A 19,490-nucleotide genomic window follows, 5' to 3' on the forward strand; every position below is an offset into this window, starting at 1 on the left:
GTGAAATATTATACTCTCTGCGGTGGTGTGTGGTACTTGTTTTGCAGAACCGGACACGTTCGTTGCGTTTGAAGACCGTGTTGAAATATTCGGAGAAGGAACCCGCCTTGCAATGCCGAAGACAATCTGCGCGCCTGATACCTCGTCATTGAAGCCTGGTTCAGGGGCTACTGAGGGAGTCCGGGATTAAGGGGTCCTCGGGCGTCCGGACTATGGTAGGTGGGCCGGACTAATGGGCTGTGAAGATACAAGACCGAAGACTCTCTCCCGTGTCCGGATGGGACTCTCCTTGGCGTGGAAGGCAAGCTTGGCGCCCGGATATGAAGATTCCTTTCTCTGTAACCGACTTTGTACAACCCTAGTCCCCTCCGGTGTCTATATAAACCGGAGGGCTTAGTCCATAGGGACGAAATCATAGTCATAATCATACAGGCTAGACTTTTAGGGTTTTAGCCATTACGATCTCGAGGTAGATCAACTCTTGTAATACTCATATTCATCAAGATCAATCAAGCAGGAAGTAGGTTATTACCTCCATAGAGAGGGCCCGAACCTGGGTAAACATCGTGTCCCCTGTCTCCTGTTACCATCAACCTTGGACGCACAGTTCGGGACCCCCTACCCGAGATCCGCCGGTTTTGACACCGACAGTCATATAAAAAAATGGTGCTCCAAAAGTGTTATTTCCGAAAACATTTTGTAGTGCTAATTTTTTTGCCTAGACTTACACGAATGTCATTTCGTGATGAAATTTTGCAAGCAATGAGAAATTTTGTGAATGTTTCCACAAAAAATATTCACATTTTTTGAAATGCTTTACAATTTTTTGGATTTTACTGTTCATCGCGAGCTCAAATTAGCTCGCGAGCAGAAGTTGACTTCCGCTAGCTTAGTTGTTAATGTTATATATACGTAGCGCAAAATGAAATTGGTGGCGTGGCGCTAACATGGCATGTCACTGGTGATATATATTTCTAGTTGTGTTGGACACGTGGCACATCATTAGCACATAGTTACGACTCACGTGCGCACAAGCGCCATCAGTAAAAATTATCACTCGCACTATATTGGCGGTGTTGGGTGCCAACGCCACCAAGGCCCTTTTTGGCACACCACTACTAGGCTTTTCTACACTAGTGCTAGATGAAACTCATGTGAAATATACCTAAGATAATTATCTTTAGGGATGGAAGAGTTTAGAACAAATGAGGAGGTTTGTGATGTGAGAATTTGTGCACATTGTGCATTGTACGGTAAATCGTAAAGTAGAAAAGAAATTGTAATTCATTTAGAAGATTTCTTTTTGGATAATTTAAGCCTGAAAAATTCTAAAACAAAGAAGAAATGCATGCATTTTTTATGTTTCTGTGTATTATGCATTGTAAATCGTGAAGTAAAAAGAAAGTGTGTCATTTCATTCAGAAGAGAAATATATGGATAGTTAAAGCATGAAAGATTTTAAAACAAACGAGGAATGCTTGTGTTTTGGGGTTTGCTCATTGTGATTAAGCTCAACCATGAAATATTTTAAGTAGTACATGTGGCAGAATTTGTTGTTGTGCAGATGATACCCAACGGTTAATAGTGTTCAGATTTGCTATATTTGCACAGGTAGATTGGCTTCATCCAAAGACCAATATTAAAAATTATACATGGGCTACAGAGTGATGTAAAATTATTCGTATTAATTCCGAAAAAAAGTCTGAATTGGATAGTAACGTATATCTGATCGCCTTGAAAACGGTAATCATAACCAGTGAACAGCATTTTGATGGCAACTTTAGTTATCGCGTGGATGCCAGTACGATAAAATTTGATGAAAAACAGAGTTGCCGTGCTTGCTGATTGCCATGCTCAGCCAACATAAATTGTCAACAAAATCACTCTCAAATATCATCCTCCCACCAAACGTTTATAGGGGTGAGTGTATACGTGTATGTAACGCTTGCGTCCGTACTTTGTTAAAAAAACATGAACGAAGCCACGGGCACGGCAGGTACCGTAGAATTCTTTCACGACGCCTGGTACCTAGGAACGGAACGGATACGCCGCCGCCGCCGCCTGTGTACTAACGATAAATACGGCCGCCGCAGCAGAGCAGCCGCCCGGCCCATATGTCAGTGGCGTATGTGGTCGTACTCCATCCCCGCGTCCACCTCTATAAGTTGAGCACCGCATCTGCTGCCTCCCCTGAGCTCCCAGCGTCCTGAGAGCCACATACTCGAGCGCCCCTCCATCCTCATCCTGCTCCCCAACCAAGAAGCGACACAACGGTGAGCAGTCCCCAGAGGCCAGAGCAGAGCGCACTCCCATCCCATGGCGTCGGGAGAAGCGGCCATGCAGGTACACCATCTCGCCCCGTTTCTAGCCCTTCCGTCCAAGGAATTCAGTTGAGTTGCATGCTCATGTGACATTCTTTCTTGGATCTGCAGACCTTCGTGCTGAGGGTGACCATCCACTGCCATGGCTGCAAGAAGAAGGTCCGGAAGGTGCTCAAGAGCATCGAAGGTACTAGCGCCACCCTCCTCCTTCTCCTCGCGCCGCTGCATTTTCGTGTGGCTTTCGGCTTAATTGACTACCTAACTAAGTGGTCGTCGTTTTGGTTGGGATGTTCAGGCGTGCAGGACGTGAAGGTAGACGCCCAGCTGCACAAGGTGATGGTGACGGGCACCGTGGACGCCGAGACGCTCATCAAGAGGCTGCACAAGTCAGGCAAGCAGGCCCTGCCATGGCAACACACGCCTGCCAAGAATCCCGACCCTGCGCCGCCAACCCCAGCCGACGCCCCCGCGCCGGCCGAGGACGGCAGCAAGGATGCCGCTGTAGCGGACAAGAAGCCGGCGGAGGAGCCGCAGGCCGACAGCTCGGACAAGAGGCCGGAGCAGGAGACGGCCTCGGAGAAGAAGAAGCCTGAGACGGAGAAGGAAGCAGAATCTGAGAAGAAGGCTGGCAAGGAGGAGGAGGCGAAACCAAGGTCAAGCGACGAGGAAAAGAAAGACGGCGGCGAGGGCGCGGCGGCCGAGCCCAAAGCAGAGGGCACCGAGCCCGCGAGTGAACCCGCTGCCGCCGCAAAGGAGGCCGGCGATGATGAGGGCGAGGCGAAGAAGAAACAGAGCAAGCCCAAGGACGCCGATAGGTCCCTGTCCCCAGCGCCGGCGCCGGCCCATGTGCCGAGGTACGCGCACCAGGAATTCAACGCGCCGCAGCCGGTGATGAGCTACAACATGGCGCAGCCGAGGGCGAGCGTGTCCCACTACGCGCCGCAGCCGGAGCGGGGCTACTCGCAGCAGCAGGCCGGGTACTCCTCCTACTCCATGATGCAGCACCCACCGGCACCGGCGCAGCAGGCCTACTCCCAGCAGGCGCAGCCAATGCAGCAATGGTCGCCGTCGTACCTCTACATGCCGTACCCGCACGCGTCGCCGGAGTCCTACTACCAGGACTACTATAGCCCGCCCGGGACGCACGCGTCGCCGCCGCCCCCGCCGCCGCTCCACGACTCGTACCGCCTGTTCGACGACGAGAACCCCAACTCGTGCAGCGTCATGTGATGTGATGGCGGCTCCGGCGACCGCCGGAAAAGTAGCCGGCCTCATAATCGTCGTAATAGAGACCTCTCTGGTTGTAGGTAGAGTAGCTTGTTACTCTCTTCGATTGGGAGGTGGTCAAAGCTCTCCTTGACCAATCCTTTTTCTTCTTCTTCTCTTCCTCTTTAATTTCTTCTTTTATTATTGCTACTATTACTGTTCTAAATAGAGCATGTAATTGTAATGAGACCTTTACATGTAGACATGTAGTAGCATCAATGAGATCTTCCGCCCTACTAGTACTACTAGCATTTTGTATAAGCTAAAACATATAAAAAACGGATTATATACAGCTAAAGAATCTTCTCCAAAGGAATTAATTAATTACTAGAAAGGTCGTCTTTTGTGCTCCAATCCAATCATGCATGTCCGTCTAGAGGATATCCTTGTTGATTCTTGTGGCCAGCTCGTGAGCAGCCTCTCACCAAAAGCTTGTTGTGACTCTTTAAGTAATATATTTAGGTGGGGAACAAAAAATGACTGCTCTCCCGGTATGATTGATTCTTATCAAACAGGGGCCAATTAAGCCGCCAACTCTTACAATGACAGCAAATGGGACCTTACCGAAGCCGTAGTCCGTAGATTTACTCTTTAGATAACTCCCCGGACGATCGATAAGGCCCAATCACCTCTTCCTTTTGCCACCGATCAAGTTAGCACGATAATGATGTTTAATCAGTGTGATAGCTCAGCAGCCCAACTTGTTTAGGTTGGTGCTTGGGGTGAGGCCAAGCTGGCCGGTTTGTTTGAAGCCTTTTCATATAGCTCATCGCTCACTCATGCCGAATGGTGCTGGCCGGTTTGTTTGAAGGCTTTTGAATATGAGCAAGGGGGTTGTGCTTGTCCACATGTTAATGATTTGATTTACCCCTGCATGCATGCTGATCTCAGCTTGGGTGATCATGTATGATTTAAAATATAATACTAGTACAGTAATAAGATATTATGCTCATTAGAGTAAGCTAATCTGGTATCATTATTGTGGGTTGCGGGGTATTATATATAATAATGGAAAAGTGGTGGACAAATCATGCTTTGCTTAGTTGTTACTTAGCCACTGGTGACGGATTAGGACAATGCATGGAGGTAGGGCAGTCTCCACTGGAGGTAGATCAGGGCAGGCCATGTGTTGGTTGGTTTGTTTCGTTTGTGTCAATGAGTCAGACCGATAGCACGCTGGCTGCCTCGATTGGCAGTGGTTTGTGCATGTTGGCCATGTGTAAGAGCATCTACCGCGGCCGCCTGCAAATCCGGGCCCTCAAAGCTCCACGGACGCGCCGTCCGCAGGCACTGATCAGGCATTCCTCAAATCTTGTCGTCAACATCTGTGTATTTCATATCCGGTCCCTCAAAACCATAATAGCAATGCAACATGGATAAAGAAAGCGTAGATCAACACATAAACTTAGAATAGGACAGAGGAATGCACATTTCGATTACCAAAAGATCAATCCACAATTCAGATAATTCACATAAACGACGAACAAATTACTAAAATCTTGAAATTGAAGACTGAGGTGGCGGAGATTCACCACTTCCTCACCAGCCTTTGCCCTTCCGGCCGCCGGCGTAGCTGTAGGCGTCGGCGGCTGGTGGCGGATCGTTCGAGAAGTTCGAGGAGGACCCGTGGTCATCGTCGTCATCGGAGGTGTCGGAGAGGATGACAAGCCCTTTGAGCCGCCGGACCTCCCTGTCCTGCTGCCGCTTGAGCTTCGAGAGCCGAGCCGCCTCCGCTGCTGCTTCTGCCGCCTCACGCTCGGACTGCTCAATGGCAATCTGGAGCGCCTTGGCGTTCTTCCGCCGGAGCCGCCGCGCGTCCGTCTCCGCGGTCATAAGCGACCAGCGGTAGACCTCTTCGAGGAGCCGCGCGTCCTCGTCGGGCTCCGCCTCCATCCGCGGCAGCGGCGCACGGACTCTCCGCCTCCCTCCTCTCCCTTTGCCGATGCCCCGCCGCTCGCGTCTCTGATTTCGGCGTGCGTGTCCGGCCCAGCGGGGCAGGCACAAGCACCCACCGCTACCCACATGGGGGAGCAGTAGCCGGCGGGGGCAGGGGACGACCTAGGGGAGGCGCGGATTGCGCATGCCGCCTGTCGGAGTTGCGCACGGGCCGGGAGGGGCCAGTGCCGGCGGGGAAGCTATTTCTGCAGCGAGGCTGCAGATCCGGTGTTGCCCCTGGTCTCCACCTGGACCGCTCCAAGGCGATATAGAGGGCAAGCTCATGGATGCCGGAGCTCGACACTGTGCCGGATTTGATCGGAAACGGTGTGGGAAGAGGAGAGGACGGAGCGAGAGAGGAGAGTGAGTGAGCTAGGGTTTCAGAGCGATGAGCCGGATGGGGTTTTTTGTGGGACAGCCGTGGGGTCGGTGGTGGGCCGGGCTTGTCAGGCGGACGCGCCCGAGCATACTCGGCCACCCCATATTCGCTCCACATTTAGGCTGGATATGATGGGTGCCGGTCAGCCTGGGCGTTTGAGGCGCGTTTGAGGCGTCTGTCTGGGTTAGAAAATCGTGACCGATCAGTGACCGGGTGGGCAGCCCGGGCGGTTGAGGCCGATTTGGGGCGCCCGGCTGTAGATGCTCTAACCACCGTGTTTTACTATTAGTTTATTTTATTTTAGACTAGACAACAAACTAAGCGGTGGCTGGTGCTATTCAATTCAAGTGTTTAATTCTTGTTCTGGCTGCCTTGTTTTGGTAGGCGCTTTAACTTTTGTTCCACTTTGAACGCTGCCTACATTAATTAAGTAGTCAAATTTTTGGTTCAGCATTTCTCCAGCGGACGTACGTAGTCCTACTGCTCAAGAGGAGAGAAGAGAGATGCACGAGAGATGGTGCACATGGCGTGCCGAGCACCGAACAGCGAAATGTCAGGAAACATCTTGCACGAAGATGCTCTCCATCCATCTAATACTAATAGCGCCAAAACATTGCATAGATAATGCCTGGACAGCGGTTCAGGTAGCGAAAGAGCGTCCACCGCTACCCACCCACACCCAGACCCAGACCCAGTTCATCATCATCATCGTCCACGAGCATCGTTCGTTCATTGCCGTCTCGATTCTGATTGTGGCACGCGGACAAGTGCAAATCCGAGCCATGGGGCCACTGAATCCATCCCATTTTGGTGTACATTGGGCACGCATCACTGCTTCCTTCCACGGCGTTTCTCTGCTCGTCACTGGCACTCAAAGGGTGCACAGCGAGTGGTTGGCGCAATAGGCTCGGCCACCATACATGTTTCCTGGGATGGGATGGAATGGGATGCAACTTTCTTTCCAATTTCACCTCTTCGTCTTCTTTTCTGCGCTCCCCTTAATTTTTCACCTGTGGTTAGAGCAACTCCAACAGGTCAACCCAAACGGACGGTGAATTTGTCCGCTTTATGTCCGTTTATGTCGGCCGGCGGACACCAACGTCCACTTCCACGTTTGGGTCGATGCATGTGCCCAACGCTGGGCCGGCCCATTTGAACGGCGCGCGAAAGAAAAAGGATACAAATATTTTGAAAATAAAAACAAACATTAATTAAACATTAAAAGCCGACCACGAAGGCCGGCGATAGTCCACGCGTGCACATCCACATTAATTAACATAAGAAACTAACTACGAGGCGGCGCGCGGTTCCCTAGGCGTCCTCGTCGTCGTCTCGGAGCCGGTGAGGTCGATAAACGTCGGCGCAGGGCCGGCCCAGGGGAACGCCGTGTTCCAGACGACGTTGATGTCGGGCGCCGCTGCCGCCGCTGCCTGGGCCTGGCGCGCCTACTCCTCGGCCTCTCGCTACTCCTTCTCGGCGTCGCGCTCGAGCATCTCGAGGTATTCGCTGTGGCGGCGCTCCTCGGCTAGGCGTTGCTGGCGCCAGTGTTCGAGGTACGCCACCTCCTGCGCCGGCGTCGCCTCCATCCAGACCGACGGCGGCTGACCCACTCGTGCACTACTTCCGTCCAGGAGTAGCGCTCGACGGGGGCTGGCTCCGGCTCGGCCTTGACTGGGGACGGCGGGGTCACTGGCGGCATGACACAGTCACCCGCCGCGGAGAGGGCCATGGCCTCCACCATGGCAGCCTGGTACGCCGCCTCATCTTCCTCCTTCTCCGCCACCCTGCGCCGCCCGTCCTCCTCACTCTCCCGGAAGACAACCGCAATGGTCGCTTGGTAGCGGCCTCCGCCTCCTAGTCCTCGTCGCGGACGACGAGCGGGGGCGGCGGCAAGCTACAGTCAACTTCGCGGATGCCGCGTCGCCTCGCCTCCTCGTGCTCGAAGGCGAACCAACAAGCCCAGTTAGGCGAGTCGAAGGCGTACGCGGCGTCGCTGCGCTGCTCCGGCGCCCGCCGGCGCCGCACATCCTACGCGTGCGCCCTGGCCGACCGTGGCTCAGCCGGCACCGGGATCCTCTCCGGACCCAAATGCCAGTCGTGCGGCAGGGTTATGTCCGGGTAGGGGAGAGGGACGTGGTGCTGCTAGTGCCACTCCACCTGGTGGACTGGCACGTTCAGGCGATGCCTCTGCCGAGTAGAACCCGCCGGCGGAGGCGGGGGAGAGGGGTGGCCGGGCCTTGCCCTTGGCTTTGCCGGAGCCGGAGAAGATCCCCATTTGCTAGGCTAGAGGTGGCTAGGTTGCCGCCGACGAGGGAGCAGAGGGGGTGGCGAGATGGGGACGGGGGCTTCTGGAAGCGGATGAGGACGCCCCCCGCATGCTCGGATTAAAAAAGGCCGACCACTGTCGTTGACGCGTGGGCCCGAGGTGGGCGGCCGTCATAAATTAAGCTGACCACGGTAGTTGGACGGCCGCCAGGCGAGGACGCGGCGGACACCCAGAAGGTGCGCGAGGTGTCCGCTTCGCGTCCGCGCCGACGCATTTTGGCCGCAAATTTGAGCCGCAAATGCGTCGGCACGCGAAGCGGACGCTTTTTGGGTTTTGGTCGGCGCGTTGGGCCACTTCATTTGTCCACGCCGACCGAAATGGATGCAGGTGAACGTTTTGGGTCGGCCCGTTGGAGCTGCTCTTACTCCCACTGTCACATCCATGGAAAACGGACGCTCTCGTGTATATATGTACATACAATACTCTACGTGTCACTGCGTCAATTTCCTTGGGCCGCCCGCGCAAACTGGTCAGGTCAAATCCGCTCCTGAAGAAACTCGAAAAAAGCCGAAGCTGCCGCTGGAATGGCAAAGAAGATATTTGGAAGCAATGTCATTCTTTTTCTTCATTTTCCGTGGCTTACATCATGCAAACCACCACATGCTCCATCGGCGCCATTCCGGGCATCTTGGTTTCGGTTAGAGCATCTACAGCCGCCCAACCGGTAAGAAAGACTGAGATGGACGGGCTTCTCATGTCGGTCCTTACACACTCGGAGTGACCGGCACCTCTCATACCCAATGCAAATCTGAAACAGATATGGGGTGGTTGGGCGCGCCAGGCGGGTCCGCCATGTTGGGTTGACAGCGGGTTCCCACATGGAAACCCATCAGTTTGACGGGCTTCTCCTCCAGGATGGGTGTCGACGTATTCATGCCGCCGCGTGGCACCGCTTCGGCTCACCGTTCGAGGGCCAATGTCCGGCTATTTAAGCCGGACGGTAACCCCCAACCCTAGCCGCATCCATTTCCCTTCATCTCCCTCCTCTCCGTGTTGTCACCCCTGTATTCGCTCGCTGTCCGCCGATAGCCATGGCTCGACAGAAGGCGACGGCATACACCATGCTCACGTCAGAAGCGGCGCCTTGAGCTGCTTGAGGAGATTCAGGCGTGGCACGAATCTCGGATCACAACCGGCCTGCCTCCGGACTCGTTGGAGTCGGGCGAGGAGGAGGCGGAGGCAGAGGTCGAGGCAAAGCAGGACGCCGCCGTGGAGGATGCAGAGCCGAAGGAGGAGGAGGATGACGACGCAGGCCGCAGGCCAAGCAGATCCGGCGCCTCCGGCTACGAGTTTCGCCATGGCGGAGTACGAGGTGGCCTAGACGGAGGAGGCAGCGGAGCAGTAGGCCATCCTCGACTCCATACAGTCGAAGGCCGAGTGGAGGCCAACCGCCGCTTCCTCTGCCAGCGGGGCGGGGAGTTCGGTGAAATCTTCGCCTAGATAGTTTCTGATGAGGAGCCGGAGATGCCGCAGGGGGCCATCCACCCAGAGGCAGGGCCGTCCGGCATTGCCGACATGGAGGTCGTTGGCACCTTTGACGACGACGAGTACTGTATGTTACCTATGTAGTACATAGATTGTATTTTGCATGCTTTGTATGGATTTTAGGTATCTAATATGAGGTAGTTGAATGCAGCTAAGAAAAAATAGGGATGACTGGTTACTGTCCGCGGCTGGGTCTACGCATTGTATAGGGGTCAGATTTGCCAAATTCAGCTCTAGATGCTGATAGCAACCAACAAAAAAGAGAAGAAGAAGAAGAATATACAACGAGGAACAATAGCATCATCATCATCCAAGGTATTAGCGGTTTGGCATGGTCTAACGACTGCTGGGTTCGCTCCATGACTGTTAGTTGGCACACGCCTTTTCCGGGGCTCCGTGGCCGTCCAGTCCAAGAACTAGCTAGTACTCCCTCCGTCCCATAATATAAGAGCGTTTTTTTACACTAGTAAAAAAACGCTCTTATATTATGGGACTGAGGGAGTAGTTTGGAATCATGAAAAATGTTTGGAAGTTGGAACTATAGGCCAAAGTTCACGTGTCTCATAATACTGTCTTGCATGGAAATGGAAAATGGAGCAAGACCGTAGCCGTACCAAATGGAACTTTCTGATTGAAACAAATCTCTCACAACTTTCATGATTAACTTTCATGACTTCCTTTTGATTCAGCCGTGGCGCGCCAAACAACACCCCCTCAAAATATGACTCCCAAGTGAGTAGAGTACCAGTACAAGATGAAAAGCTACAGCTGACCAAACGCTGAAATCGCATGATTTTGGACCTGTGCTGGTCTACTAGCTGTCAAAGAGAAGAAGAAGAAAGAGGAAGAGTTTTGGTGCGTAGGGACATCGGCCAGAATGATTTGCCATATACTTAACCTGCTGGTCCCTCCCAAATGCACATACTTAGCTTTCTGCACCAGCTTTTATTTGTACTAAAGTAGTGATCTAAACGCTTTTATATTAGTTTACGGAGGAAGTACTAACTAAAGCGATGATCACTCGCAATTCTCTGGATCCGAAAAAAGCCTAGACCTCACAATCTGCTAGAAGAAGACCCGTACGTGGCATCCCTGTCGCAGACGCCTTGCACGGCACAAATGTTTCCTCTGTCTTTAGCATGCGCAGAATATTTCCACAAGTGTAATTTTCCGTGGTTTGGCTTTCAGGATCGTTCGTGATGTTGAGAACACCCTGGTGCTGGTGCTGGTGCTGGTGCTGGTGCTATTCAACTCAAGTGTTTAATTCTTGCTCTGGCTTGCCTTGTTTTGGTAGGCGTTTTAACTTTTGTTCAACTTTGAACGACGCCTACATTAATTAAGTAGTCAAAATTTTGGTTCAGCATTTCTCCAGTGGACGACGTACATAGTCCTTCTGCTCAAGAGATGAGAGAGAGAGATGCACGACAGATGGTGCACATGCCATGCCGAGCACCGAACACCGAACAGCGAAAGGTCCCTCACATTTTGTGAATCAGGTAGCGAAAGAGCCACCGCTACCCACCCAGTTCATCAGGGGAAGTATCAGGTGCTCTCATTCTTGGGGTGCTTCTTATACTCCAAGTGTGAACATGAATTTTAAATGTTTCAAAAATTCTGAAAATAAATGTGAATGTTTACAAGGAATGTGACTACACCTCCTAAAAATTTCAGGTCCAAACTCAAAATGTAAATTGAGGAACAAAAAGACAAATTCAGATGTGAATAGTGTCAAATGTTGCTTTTGTATTTTTATGACACTATTCATGCCAGATTTCACATTTTTGTTTCTATGAAAAAGGGTTTCCCCCCGCTTTGTATTACAAAGCAACCGAATACAAAGCAACCATCACTGATACAGCCAACGATAGGTGCTGGGGCAGAAGCAGCAGAGTCACGCCCAAAAGAAAGGAAAGAGAAAACAGAAAAAGAAACAAATGCGAACAGCAATGGATCAACGAAAACGATGGAGACCCACAACGGTTGCGCCCACCGGAGAATTCCACCACACTCCAAGCACTCCGGACCGCCGCATACCAAGCAACACCTTCAAGAAGGATCGCGACGCCGACGACGCTGCTGCCCGGACAAGTCCTAGGGTTTCCCCCGGTACGCAGAGGGGTGCGGGGGGAGGGGTGAACCGACGCCCTTCAGGAAGGCATGGCGGCGCCCAATGGCGTCACCGCGTCGGTGCCGGACAAGCCAACAAGGATTTCTCTTGACCACCAACCACCCACGACCCCAGACGATCCATCGCACGCCACCAAACACGCCGCCCACCAACATGCGCCACCACGGCCGTGCAGTCCCATCGCCGTCTCACCGTGGCAAATGAAGCGAGACCGGCAGGAACAGAGGAGGCAACCAGGAACGAGGTGAAGGAAATATGCCCTAGAGGCAATAATAAAGTTATTATTTATTTCCTTATTTCATGATAAATGTTTATTATTCATGCTAGAATTGTATTAACCGAAAACTTAGTACATGTGTGAATACATAGACAAAACAAAGTGTCCCTAGTATGCCTCTACTTGACTAGCTCGTTTATCAAAGATGGTTATGTTTCCTAACCATAGACATGTGTTGTCATTTGATGAACGAGATCACATCATTAGGAGAATGATGTGATGGACAAGACCCATTCGTTAGCTTAGCATTATGATCGTTACAGTTCCATTGCTACTGCTTTCTTCATGACTTATACATGTTCCTCAGACTATGAGATTATGCAACCCCCGAATACCGGAGGAACACCTTGTGTGCTATCAAACGTCACAACATAACTGGGTGATTATAAAGATGCTCTACAGGTGTCTCCGATGGTGTTTGTTGAGTTGGCATAGATCGAGATTAGGATTTGTCACTCTGTGTATCGGAGAGGTATAAGCCTTGCAAGCAATGTGACTAATGAGTTAGTTACGGGATGATGCATTACGGAACGAGTAAAGAGACTTGCCGGTAACGAGATTGAACTAGGTATGAGGATACCGACGATTGAATCTCGGGCAAGTAACATACCGATGACAAAGGGAACAACGTATGCAGTTTGACCGATAAAGATCTTCGTAGAATATGTATGAACCAATATGAGCATCCAGGTTCCGCTATTGGTTATTGACCGGAGATGAGTCTCGGTCATGTCTACATAGTTCTCGAACCCGTAGGGTCTGCACGCTTAACGTTCAGTGACGATCGGTATTATGAGTTTATGTGTTTTGATGTACCGAAGGTAGTTCGGAGTCCCGGATATGATCACGGACATGACGAGAAGTCTCGAAATGGTTGAGACGTAAAGATCAATATATTGGAAACCTATGTTTGGACATCGGAATGGTTCCGGATGAGTTCGGGCATTTACCGGAGTACCGGGAGGTTACCGGAACCCCCCGGGGAGTATATGGGCCTTATTGGGCCTTAGTGGAATAGAGGAGAGGAAGGGAAAAGGTGGAGGGCGCGCCCCCCCTAGCCCAATCCGAATTGGGTGCCCCCCTTCCTTCCCTCTCTCCTCCCCTTCCTTCTCTCCTACTCCTACTACTTGGAAAGGGGGAATCCTACTCCCAGTGGGAGTAGGACTCCCCAGGGCGCGCCATAGTAGAGGGCCGGCCCTCCCCCTCCTCCACTCCTTTATATACGGGGGAGGGGGCACCCCATGAACACACAAGTTGATCCTTGATCTCTTAGCCGTCTGCGGTGCCCCCTCCACCATAATACACCTCGGTCATATCGTTGCAGTGCTTAGGCGAAGCCCTGCGCCGGTAGCTTCATCATCACCGTCATCACGCCGTCGTGCTGACGAAGCTCTCCCTCGACACTCTGCTGGATCGTGAGTTCGTGGGACGTCACCGAGCCGAACGTGTGCAGATCGCGGAGGTGCCGTACTTTCGGTACTAGGATCGGTCGGATCGTGAAGATGTACGACTACATCAACCGCGTTGTCATAACGCTTTCGCTTTCGGTCTACGAGGGTACGTGGACAATACTCCCCCCTCTCGTTGCTATGCATCACCATGAGCTTGCGTGTGCGTAGGATTTTTTTTAAAATTACTACGTTCCCCAACACGAGGAGCGGCAGCAACAGCAGCCACGCGGGAGGGGACAACCTCCACTGCCCGTGGCAGGAACCGGCCGGACGTAGCAACAGGGGCAAACCAGGCACCCGCGACCAATCAACCAAGGGAAAGGGGAGGCGGAGAAGTGGCCCATGGCCACGACCGGCGCTCGTGCCGGCTCCAGCTCCCCCCCCCCCGAAACTATGTTTCGCCCCCGCGCCGAAGGCCCAGATAGGGCCGGCCGAGCCGGAAGCGGGCTCGTGAAGCCCCGTCGCCGCGCTGCAGTACACGAGCTGCCGTCGCCGCGACCCCCCGCACGAGTCGCCCCGCCGTCTGCCAGGGACGATGCCGAGAAGCCCCGGCCAGGCCCGCCCAGACCCAGATCGGGGCCCTTTTGGGCCCCATCGCCAAGCAGCCACGCCGCCGCCGCCTCGCCACCCGGCACCACGCCACCCAAGGGACCACGCCGCCGCCGGATCCGCTGCCGCCGAAGTGCACCGCCGCCAGCCGCCCGAGCCGTGGCGCTGCGCGGGGGGGGGGGGGGGGGGGGGGGAGGGGAGAACAAGGCCGCCGCCGCCGACACCACACGAGCAAGGCCCAGAGGCCTAGGCCGGCGGCGGCGGGAGGAGGAGAAGGGGAGGGGGCGCTGGGACGGGCAGGGTGGGAGCCCCTGGTCTCCTCGCTCGGGGAGCCCCTGGTCTCTGCTCGTCACTGGCGCTGAATGGGTCTGGGTCTGCGTCTTGGTGCACAGCGAGTGGTTGGCGCAATAGGCTCGGGCACCATGCATGTTTCCTGGGATGGAATGGGTGCAAGTTTCTTTCCAATTTCACCTATCCGTCTTCTTTTTCTGCGCTCCCCTTGATTTTTCACATGTGGTTACTCTCACTGTCACACCCAGGGAAATTGGACACTCTCGTGTATATATGTACTCTCTCCGTTTCTTTTTAGCCCGTATATAAAATTTGGTCGAAGTCAAACTTTATCAACTTTGACTAAGTTTATAGAAAAAATATTAAGATTCACAATATGAAATTAATATTATTAGATGCATCATGAAATTAATTCTTTTTCTTCACTTTCCGCGGCTTGCATCATGCCAACCACCACATGCTCCATCGGCGCCATTCCGAGCATCCACAACCGCCCGACCGGTAAGAAAAACTGAGATGGATGGGCTCCTCATGTCGCTCCTACACTAGGAGTGACCCGTAGCTCTCATATCCAACCCAAATTTGAAACATATATGGGGTGGCTGGGCGTGCCAGGCGGGTCCGCCATGTTGGGTTAACAGCGGGCTCCCACGCGAAAACCCATCAGTTTGACGGGCTTCTCCTCCGGCATAGGTGTGGACGTATTCATGCCGCCTCGTGGCACCGCTCCGGCTCACCGTTCGAGGGCCAAAGTCCGGCTATTTAAGCCGGACGGTGATCCCCAAGCGTAGCCGCATCCATTTCCCTCATCTCCCTCCTCTCCGTCTTGTCACCCTGTATTCGCTCGCCGTCTGCCGATAGCCATGGCCCGACAGAAGGCGACGACATACACCATGCTCACATTGGAAGCGGCGCCTTGAGCTGCTTGAGGAGATTCAGGCGTGGCACGAAGCTCGGATCACAATCGGCCTGCCTCCGGAGTCGGGCGAGGAGGAGGCGAAGGCAGAGGTCGAGGCAAAGCAGGACGCCGCCATGGAGGATGCGGAGCCGGAGGAGGAGGAGGAGGACGACGACGACGCAGGCGAAGCGGATCCGGCGCCTCCAACTGCGAGCGTAGCCATGGCGGAGTACGAGGTGGCCCATGCGGAGGAGGCTGCGGAGCAGTAGGCCATCCTTGACTCCATCCAGTCGAAGGCCGAGGTGGAGGCCAACCGCCGCTTCCTCTGCCAGCGGGGCACGGAGTTCGGTGAAATCTTCGCCGAGATAGTGTCCGACGAGGAGCCGGAGATGCGACAGGAGGCCATCCACCCAGAGGCGGGGCCGTCCGGCATTGCCGGCATGGAGGTCGTTGGCATCTTTGACGACGACGAGTACTGTAGGCTAGCTTAGATTACCTATGTAGTACATAGATTTTATTTTGCATGCTATGTATGGACTTTAGGTATCTAAGATGAGATAGTTGAATGCAGCGAAGAAAAATTAGGCATGACTGGTTACTACCCGCGACTGGGTTTGCGCATTGTATAGGGGTCACATTTGCCAAGTTGGGCTCTAGGTGCTCATAGCAACCAACGGAAAAAGAGAAGAAGAAGAATATACAACGAGGACAATAGCATCATCATCATCATCCAAGGTATTAGCGGTTTGGCATGGTCTAACGACTGCTAGGTTCGCTCCATGACTGTTAGTTGGCACACGCCTTTTCCGGGGCTCCGTGGCCGTCCAGTCCAAGAACCAGCTAGTACTAGTTTGGGATCATGAAAAATGTGCGTTGGAAGTTGGAACTAGGCCAAAGTTCACGTGTCTCATGATACTGTCTTGCATGGAAATGGAAAATGGAGCAAGAGAGTAGCCGTAGCAAATGGAACTTTCTGATTGAAACAAATCTCTCACAACTTTCATGATTGAGTTTCATGATGACTTCCTTTTGATTCAGCCGGAGCTATCTCCTAGCCGTGGCGCGCCAAACAGCACCCCCTCAAAAATATGACTCCCAAGTGAGTAGAGTACCAGTACAGGATGAAAAGCTACAGCTGACCAAACGCTGAGATCACATGATTTTGGACCTGTGCTGGTCTACTACTAGCTGTCAAGGAGAAGAAGAAGAAAGAGGAAGAGTTTTGGTGCGTAGGGACATCGGCCAGAATGATTTGCCATATACTTAACCTGCTGGTCCCTCCCAAATGCACATACTTAGCTCTCTGTACCAGCTTTTATTTGTACTATAAGTACTACTACTAACTAAAGCGATGATCACTCGCAATTCTCTGCCTCCGTAAAAAGCCGAAACCTCGCAATCTGCTAGAAGAAGACCCGTACGTGGCATCCCTGTCGCAGACGCCTTGCACGCCACAAATGTTTCCTCTGTCTTCAGCATGCGCAGAATATTTCCACTAGCTAGTGTAATTTTCCGTGATTTGGCTTTCAGAATCGTTCGTGATGTTGAGGACACCCTGAACAATAGGCCGTGCGTGTAACGTCGGGATGATTAATTGGTCGATCACGATGTCTGAGTAGGAACTCTGTTTCAGATTACTACTGTAGCAGAAATGCTTGGAGTGGAGGTGGAGCTGAAATTTTGTATGACGGTTTTTCTGTGTATACGTCTGTACCGGTTAGAGCAGCAATTCTAGCGGAGTTTCATACTATTCGGAGTTGACTGTTCCTGGAGGGGGTCACAGTGCCGGCAATTTAGTGACGTTTTACTATTTGTGGGATGATCCTTGGCATTGCTGTCCGTGACTATCCTCCTATCCGGTTTTTATTTGACCGGATTGGAAAATACCGAGTCCTTGTTAGAAGCATCGCTGTCTCACTTGTTGAAAATGCTCTCTAGCAAGAAACCGTCTAGTTCTCTTCTTCTTCTTCTTCTTCTTCTTCTTCTTCTTCTTCTTCTTCTTTCTGAAACAGGTATATACTAACCCAAGTCTCACCTAACCAAGCACTAGAGGGGTCATAGAGATGAAGCAGCAGGTAAGATGTACGTATCTATTTCCCGAATGAAAAATAGAAGACGCGGGGACGAACGAGGAGAATGAGAAAGAGTTTGGAGGTGGACACAGGCTGGAAGTTTTGGTAGGAGATCCTTTCAGAGATGAATCTTGAGATGGATGGGCGTGCATGCATATTCCAGAACAAGAAGTGGTAGGTGGCGACTTTACACCTGAAAGAGGCGCACGGCTGACATGGAGCCGTGTAGGCGGCGATAGCGAACCTGAACCACCGGCCTCCGATCCATGACTGGCGGCCACGACGGACGGGAATGGGACGGACCTTCCTTTCTTTCTTCTCCCTGCCTTAACAATTCGCAAAAGGACCTTTTAGAAAGAGATCCTGCCGGGGTTTTGGCCCGATCGGAGCACTCGGTTTTGTGAGCCTGCTCCCTTCTTCCTAGCTGTCTTGAGGAGTCTTAGTCCAGAAGCAAAGCAAGATCAGGAACTGATGGCAAGATTTTACTACTATACCATTATGCATTTTTGACGTTGGGCCTAGAACGCCACGACTTGATCAACGAGCGAGATGTTGTAGTCTGCAGAGAAGGCACGATGTTGCGTGCACGGCTCACTGCTTACGCCCGTGCGTCCGCGTGCTGCGGTGTTACCATCAGCGACGACCATGGTTGGTCCTACTCCTAGCTAGCGCAGCAGACAGAACCACCTTCCAGGATGGCCAGGAACCGGCGACCTTTCCGGCGGCGGCGGCTTGTCAAACTCAACTCTTGGGCCCCGGCGATGCCTGACACCACGCTTTGTTTACCGAGGGAGTATCTTATTGCAGCACTGCTGCTTTGGCTTTGCGTCGCTGACACATGCATAATTTTAACCGAATTTCCATACTAATTTATATTTATATATCCTGGATGCTTGTAGGCAGCCAATCGGAGGTTGTGCGTGAAACCAGCAGCCTAGTGGATCGATACCCGAAAGGCCGGCCACTGGTAGTGGGGTTAGGACTTGATCATTCATGGCAAGTTAATAAGTGGAGAAAGTGAAGCCTCCGAATCTGCTTGCCAGGGAGCATATATGGCACGCCTGTTTGTTGCCATCAGCTTCAGACGTCCGGTCGTTCGTTCATTTCGGTACAGCAACATGTGTATGGCCATGATCCATCTTGTACTACATGATAGTATTTGACCTCTGCGCTGCGGTACAAGTGTCTGATGCTCCTGTACTACAATGTCTGCAGTCTGCACTTAACTTTGCTTTGCTTATCAAGTGAATCATGTATGTATGTTCCAGCGTGTTGCAGCTACCAGACATAAGGCCACTGTCCCCCACAAAAAGAAAATCACTGTCAGCACTGCACTTGGTGCCACAGTTGGTCACAAGTGATTAGAAACTCAACTGCTGGTGCTGGAGAGATCCAACAATGCATACAGCTATAAAAGAAAACGAAATGACTTGAGTGGACATTCGGATAGATTCAATGGAACCGCGAGAGAAAGTCACGGATTTAAAACCACATCGCTCTCGTCGCACTTCCTCCTCTCTTCCCCAATAATTCATTCAACCTCATCTTCCAGAGCGATCCACCCATCACGTCGAGTGTGCTGCCTTTCTTTCTGACATCTACATCCACACCACATCGCTGAAACATCTCTGTGGATGTGTGATCCGTTTTTCAGGACTCGGTCTTGTGATTTGAAGCTAGTTTTAATGTGTACAAAGTCTAGACGTGCATGCAGTTATATCATCTATCTACAACAGCCCAGTTGTCGAAAAGGACAAACAGACAAGATACAACTAACTTTTTCGTCATCACAACACTGGCAAACAAACTGAATTTTGTGTCTAGAATGTGTGGACGCGACTTTCACTGAAAATTGGGGACCGGCCCAGCATGACACAGCCTCATGGACGGTGGCTCCTATTTCCCCAAATCCTATTTGCCCCCTTAAGCGCCACTTATAGCCATTCTCTTTCTCTTGCATGGCACACACACCTCCACAACACTTCGTACCAAATTGAGCCCATGTAGGATTTTCTTTCACTAGTTTTTGGGATCCTTCCCATGAAGAATCTGCAGGGTTTTCTTTCTGCTTTTTCTAGCATGGGTTTTGCTCGGTTTTCTCTCCTTTTCTGT

General features: G+C 52.2%; 1 protein-coding gene across 1 annotated transcript; it reads left to right on the plus strand.

Moving 5' to 3' along the window:
* Nucleotides 1-2,115: 2,115 nt before the first annotated feature.
* On the plus strand, nucleotides 2,116-3,832 carry LOC123119287 (heavy metal-associated isoprenylated plant protein 35). The gene is made up of 3 exons (XM_044539033.1): nucleotides 2,116-2,343; nucleotides 2,433-2,508; nucleotides 2,617-3,832. Exons 1-3 carry the CDS (start codon nucleotides 2,317-2,319, stop codon nucleotides 3,549-3,551), a joined length of 1,038 nt encoding a protein of 345 aa, XP_044394968.1. The 5' UTR covers nucleotides 2,116-2,316; the 3' UTR covers nucleotides 3,552-3,832.
* The last annotated feature ends 15,658 nt before the right edge of the window (nucleotides 3,833-19,490 follow it).

Source organism: Triticum aestivum, chromosome 5D, assembly GCF_018294505.1.
Source record: "Triticum aestivum cultivar Chinese Spring chromosome 5D, IWGSC CS RefSeq v2.1, whole genome shotgun sequence".
NCBI lineage: Eukaryota > Viridiplantae > Streptophyta > Magnoliopsida > Poales > Poaceae > Triticum > Triticum aestivum.

Bases quoted from the DNA above. Each gene is read 5' to 3' on its own strand.
- LOC123119287 (XM_044539033.1), top strand. From the start codon at position 2,317: ATGGCGTCGGGAGAAGCGGCCATGCAG. The intron at 2,344-2,432 runs GTACACCATCTC...TTGGATCTGCAG, and splicing joins CGGGAGAAGCGGCCATGCAG to ACCTTCGTGCTGAGGGTGAC. The intron at 2,509-2,616 runs GTACTAGCGCCA...TGGGATGTTCAG, and splicing joins GGTGCTCAAGAGCATCGAAG to GCGTGCAGGACGTGAAGGTA.